Here is a 6,283-nt window from a genome sequence, read left to right as displayed (position 1 = left end):
TTATTGGATTTTTGTTACCCTTGGCCAGTGTCCCTCCTACATAGAAAATTTTTTTTTTTCAAATGGGGCCTTTGATACTCCCCACACATCATATGTCTTAATAATTCATATCCTTGCAAGTGTTACATTCTCGTATATGCTCAGTGTCTTTTCAAACCACTCATTTTTTTTAAGCATTGTCTGAAGCACACATGCATTATATTTGCTGAATTGTAAGACTTTCCTTTACAATATTTAGGGATGCTTGAATTATACTGTACAAACTGGATAAATAAGTTCACAAGTAAGGCAGTCTATTATTGCAGCAAGAAACAAATATCCCCTTAATTTGATTTACTCATTATCTCATTAGAGGCAGATATGAAGCTTTGAACCCTAATCTGAATAATAATCTAAGGGGTTCAAGTTTACCAAACTGGCATAGAATTGTGTTCAAGTTTTCATAATGTTTCATGAGTTCCATTTCATATTTGGACAAAGCCTTGTCATGACTCTGTATCTTTGGGTAGGACTGTGACAATTTTTAGATCTCATCAACCATACTTCTGATTCTGTGAAGTTACTGATGTTTAGATGTCCTACTAACATTTTGGCTGCTGATTTCAGTTCAGCTTTGCATATTAGACTATTGAAGAATCATTGTCAACTTCACCAATTATACACAACTTGCATTGAACATGCACAGCTTCTCACTTGAATCTCAAGCTGTTTCTTGGCTTGTTGTGGAGGTAGCTTACTTAGCTTGTTCACAATGAACAAGATGGTGTCCATAGTCCATGGTGCACTTCATTTCTTTTATATTCCTGACTGCATATGATTTGGGTACTCTGTAGTAATTCCTAGTGTCCAGAACACATAACATATTCTGCCCTCATATGGATGAAAATATGATGAGGTTGTGCATGTTTTAGTGAAACAGTGTTAAGAAATCAAATGTTCACAGAATTCTTGTGCTGAAAATTTGGTGAAAATTTAGCATCATTAGACAAACTTTTTTTTTTTTTTTTTTTTTTTTTTTGCAGGTGGGCGGAGAGACCGAGCACGAGAGCTACGAGAGGAGGATGAAGATGCTCCCCGCAGGACAGGCAAAAGAGGGCGGGACTCTAAGCCGGCCTCTCCTGCCCACATGCCAACCTCCAGTAAAAGACGCAGGAATTAACCCAAAATGGAGATAGGTATTTCTACAAGACATTCCTTGCATCCATGACCACTTACGTCAAGCTGAAAAATTTTGATGTGAAAAAAGCCATTTGTTGCACAACATATTACAATGTAGCTTAATATTTATTGATATTTTAATAGTGTCATAATTAGTTTAGCTGCATAGGGCATAATGTTACTCAAGCTTTAATATATAGATATAGAAATTTCACATAAAATTGGTTTTGTGAGCTATATTTGCATTTCTAAAATGCAATACCACTTTTATCTTTAGTACTAAACCAGATACCTCTGAATGATGACAATTTTAATGTAAGCCTCTACAGTAATGTATATTTTTTGTAAATTTACTAAGACAGTCCCCATAGCAGGAACACACACAAGCACACTCAGGTGATGTGGTCAGTTTTATTGTCTGTATAGCTGACTGATTTTGTAAGCATATGTCAGTCTCTGAATGTCGAGCATATTTTTCTTTGGTTGTCAAAAGGACAAGATACCTCCTAAAACTGTTGTAGGTGAGTGAAAGCCATGATGCCTGATGCAGGATGTATTATAATGTATAGTTAGAATAAATTTAGTTATACACATCTGCATTTACTTTAAACTCTAGACTGTAAGATGAATAGCTTGCATGTGTATCATAAAATTCTTATATTTTGTGTACATATTTGTGGAAATGCTAATTTTATAAGCATATTGAAAACAGAATTTGTAAAAGTATTACAAGATATAAACAAACTACTTAGTATAAAAGCTGAAATTTACTGTAGTACTTAATGTTGTCATGAAAATAAGGTGAGATCAGCATTTATGGACATATTTTACCATATGTGTATCATGGAATTATCTTGGGATTACATATCAACTATTCAGAAATCACACATCTAGAGCACTTGAGAGGTAATGCTACCTTGTGAACCTGATGTCCCTCAAGCTGTTTATCATTGAAGTGACGTGGACTTTTTTTTAGCATTTTTCGTTGGCCATAGTCAGAGCTTCTCTTACATTTGAAAAAAAATAATAAAATGAAATAGATAAAAATAAATAAATAAAATATAAAAAAATCCATTGTAGTCCATTCATCCAGTCATCAGTAATGCTGGCTCATTTTTAAGGAAGAAACCAATACATAATTCATTAAGACGAAAAGCTAACAAAGTATAAATTGTTATCAAGTGACAAGACATCCTTGCTGTGCTTGACAGATGATGAAAGCCAGCCTCCCTAAGTGATGAAGCTTTATACCATTCAACAGTATCACTATTATTTCATGTGGCAAATTGACCATCAATTCAAATTGGATGGTCTTGCAGTTACTTTGTATGAAATCAATCCACAATAATGTTCACTATGGGTATGTAACAACGCATGGTCATTATAATGTACAACTGTAATGATACACTGAAATTTTAATAAGTATTTAATCTGAATAACGAACCAAAATTAGCATAATGAACTCGGCATGTATGAGCACTGGAATTTCAATAAAAATATAATTGGAATGACAAATCAAAACCAGGAAGGTGAACTTATCATTCGTGCAAACAGTGATATTTTAATAAAAATTTAATTGGAATAGCAAACTAAACCTCGTAAGACTAACTCACCAGCTGTGCGAGCTGCTGCCCACCTATCCGCTGCCTACCCCTTCCCTTTTTTCCTTACCTCTCCCTTCTTTCATCTTGTCTTAAACCTCCCTCCCTGTCACCTCCCTTCCCCCCTCTGTAGAGATAAGGAATAAGGGAGTGATACCTTGCTTTCTCTCTCTCCCCCTCATTCATTTTGTCATTTTCACTTCATCCTTTCTCACTCTCTCACTCGTATATGTAATTCCATTTTCATTCTCAATCAGCCTCTTTCTGTTGAGCAATGCTTATAATTCTTCTTACTTTCATGGAGAGAGAGAGGGAGCTCTGACTTAGGCAGGATTTATATATGTATATGTATGATGCCAACAGTAGAGGCGCTCTCAGTAGTGTCACCAAGTCAAATGCTTTGTTGCAAGGCATACAGAATCATACGAGCCCAGGTAAATGTGACCGATACTTGTCAAAGAAGTGTGATACTCAGGGTGATATATAATATATATATATATATATATATATATATATATATATATATATATATATATATATATATATATATATATATATATATATATATATAATGGCTAATGGTCAAAGCATGTTGATGTATCAGACATCCAAGATCATTACTGGAAGATTAAAGGAAAGCCAATGTAGCAATGGATAGAAAATGTGTTAAAATCAAATATGGAGAATGTATTCATTGGAGTAAGGAAATTTGACAATTCTGCAAGATCTTAGAGCAAACCGAATGAGATGCTAGAACTGCAGAACTGTTCATTCTATCAAAATATATGGATGCACGTCTTATCTCTTGGCCTAGTTTTTAATTAAATATTAATTTGTAGTTTAGCATGCCTTTGACTTTTCTTTCTTTCTTTCTTTCCCACATAGGCACTGTTACACACTTACAGTTTAAATGCCTTTTCTTCATTCTTACATTTCATGTCATTTAATACCAAGAGATTCACATAATTTGAACATTAATATGATGATCCTGTTTCATGCAGCAAATAGGATAGAAATTCTGTGAAAAAGAACTGTGGACAACACCAGACCATTTCAAAGGTTGATGTAAACAAGATCACAGGTAGCTGGGCTGATAATCCAAGGTTTCCACAGCAAGCATCACTTTCCAGTACAGATGCCACCATAATGTATATAAGCAACACCTGTGTCTTTGCTGTAATACTGTATAATGAATGTTTATTCATATGATTCTGGTTTATTTTATGTATTTAACAGTTTAAACTCGTACTTTATATCATGGACTTCGATATAGTAATTTTACCACCCGCAAAATATAAATGTGAAGACAGTGTCACTGGATGATTCTCGCCTGCTAATTGTCATATTTATTCCCATCTTTATAAAATGTGAGGCTAATTGACTTTATATTCTTGACAATAATCTCATTGATTTGTAAGTTAGCAGATTATACAAGCACATATAATTTGGTATATATACAAAATTGTTGCATGTTAAAACATTAGATAAGAAAATCAACAAGTGAGAGCATCACACTCAGTAATCATGAGTAATGCATTGTTATGTTCGTATGTCTTCAGGTGACATTTCTGCACCAGAATTAGTTTCACACATACCAGATATCAGCCTAAACAAGACAAGGCCACTTGCTTCTTTCACAGAGAAATTAATTAAAAACAGGAATATATATACCTCATCTTGTGCACCATACACTACATGGAACAAAACTGGTGACATTTTATCACCAGTCAAGGCTGTAATGGCCAAGTTCTCATCACTAAGAGCAAAGCCAACTGGCTTTCAGTGGCTCATGCCAATTCAGGCAAATATGAGGCTGAATAAAAGGCAGGATAAAATTCTTAAGATACTTATTAAATCAGACATGAATAAGCTGATAAAACAAAAATAGCTAATGATCCATGTGGGAAGAGTAAGAGCAAAGATTTATTATTAAGTAGTGAAATATTTTCACAGCAGACTCATTTTCTAAGAAAATACAAATAGCAGTGGATTCTCCTTTTGTCAGCCTGTGAAAATTGTGTAACAAAAAAATTTCCTGCAATATAAATAGAAATGTAAAAAAAAAGAAAGATAAAAAGAAAATACATCAATATGTGAATGAACAACAGTTAAAAATGCAAAAATTTAATTTCGTCCATCTCATTTCTTTATTTCTTTTGCTTTCTTGGAAGCAAACTGCATATGCAAGAAAGAAATTGTAGTGCTTGAAAAAATAAATAAATAATAATAATAATATTATTATTATTAATAATGATGTTATTATGGAAGCACTGGACTGCAGAGGCCTGAGTATCCACAAGACATGTGTGGAATACAGCAACATGGAGTAATATTTTCAGTATTCAAGAAGTATAATTGAGCAGCCAAGAAAACCAATTGGAAATTCAGTTGCGGCCTTGTTGCCAGTGATAGGGGATGTCAAGCAAATAAAATTTTTGGAGTAAAATATTCTCTAGATAAGTTACATAGTAATGAGCAAATGTATACAATTTATAAATATATAAACAAAGAAGAACACTAAATACAGACAAATAATTGAGCTAGACTGAATACCAATATTCAAGTCCTCATAGCAGCTTGTACACAAGTACACTGTATATCAAAGATGAGATAGAGTCCATGTGCAATTGTGCGTAAGCACAAACGTGAATTTGCTGCAGTAAGTTCTTACAATTGTGAACACAGATAAATGTGGAAAGAAATTATATAGCTACAAGAAGTAATGGATATAGGATAAAAGAGACCAGCTTTCAGGATGTACAGAGGAATTTAAAAAAATAGTGGCAAATAATAGAAAATTTTCAGTGGTTATGTTACAGTAACTGGGGCAAGGTGAATGAAATTAAGGTGCATGTTAATATGTAAATACCAAGAAGCTTGCTTATAGTGTGTTGAAAGGCATCGTACAATACAAAGGATACAAAAATATAGTTGTATTTTAAAATGTCTCAACTACTCAGCCTAGCTGTAGATACCCATGAGACATGAGAATACATTTCCTGGTATTCTTTGCATGTCATGAAAGGCAACTAAAGAATTGAAAGATCAGAAGGGTAGAATCCCTCCCCAAGGAACTAATAACTTTTCACTCAGGAATTATTGCCTGGATGCTACTGTACATATTCAAGGAAAAGATAATGTATAAAAGTGAAAACAGATTATGAGGCAAGCAGAGGATTATCTGTATGAGAGATGTACTTTCAATTTTTTTTCTTTTTCTTTTTAATCAGTTGAGTTTCCCAAGACAAAGAAAAAAGGGATTGTTACTGCAAAGTATAGCATCTTTTTATCTCATAAAAGATGTAACTAATATTTTAACACTGAGTATATAAACACAATATTCTACTTTGAAAGCTGCAACTTTGAGATGTGAAGATTTAGTTTTATCAGTATTTTCAACTTTAAAAAGTTCTCCAGTAAATGCAAGTTCTTGTAACATTAAAAGATCTGATAAAAAATAAATAAATAAATAGAAAATCACACACTAGTTTATAATTAACAAAACACTGGAGAATAAAACTATA

General features: G+C 33.2%; 1 protein-coding gene across 1 annotated transcript in view; it reads left to right on the top strand.

Moving 5' to 3' along the window:
- LOC135107720 (MRG/MORF4L-binding protein-like) overlaps positions 1 to 1,749 on the top strand; it is a 3,611-nt gene extending 1,862 nt beyond the window's left edge. Inside the window, exon 4 of the mRNA XM_064017914.1 lies at positions 1,023 to 1,749. Within this exon, the coding sequence (XP_063873984.1) occupies positions 1,023 to 1,159 (137 nt within the window). The 3' untranslated portion in view covers positions 1,160 to 1,749. The remainder of the gene's footprint in view (positions 1 to 1,022) is intronic.
- Positions 1,750 to 6,283: the final 4,534 nt, after the last annotated feature.

The sequence above is a fragment of the Scylla paramamosain genome, chromosome 15 (genome assembly GCF_035594125.1).
Source record: "Scylla paramamosain isolate STU-SP2022 chromosome 15, ASM3559412v1, whole genome shotgun sequence".
Classification (NCBI taxonomy): Eukaryota; Metazoa; Arthropoda; class Malacostraca; order Decapoda; family Portunidae; genus Scylla; species Scylla paramamosain.
Note: the sequence above shows the minus strand (reverse complement) of the source record. Positions and strands in the feature narration are given on the sequence as shown.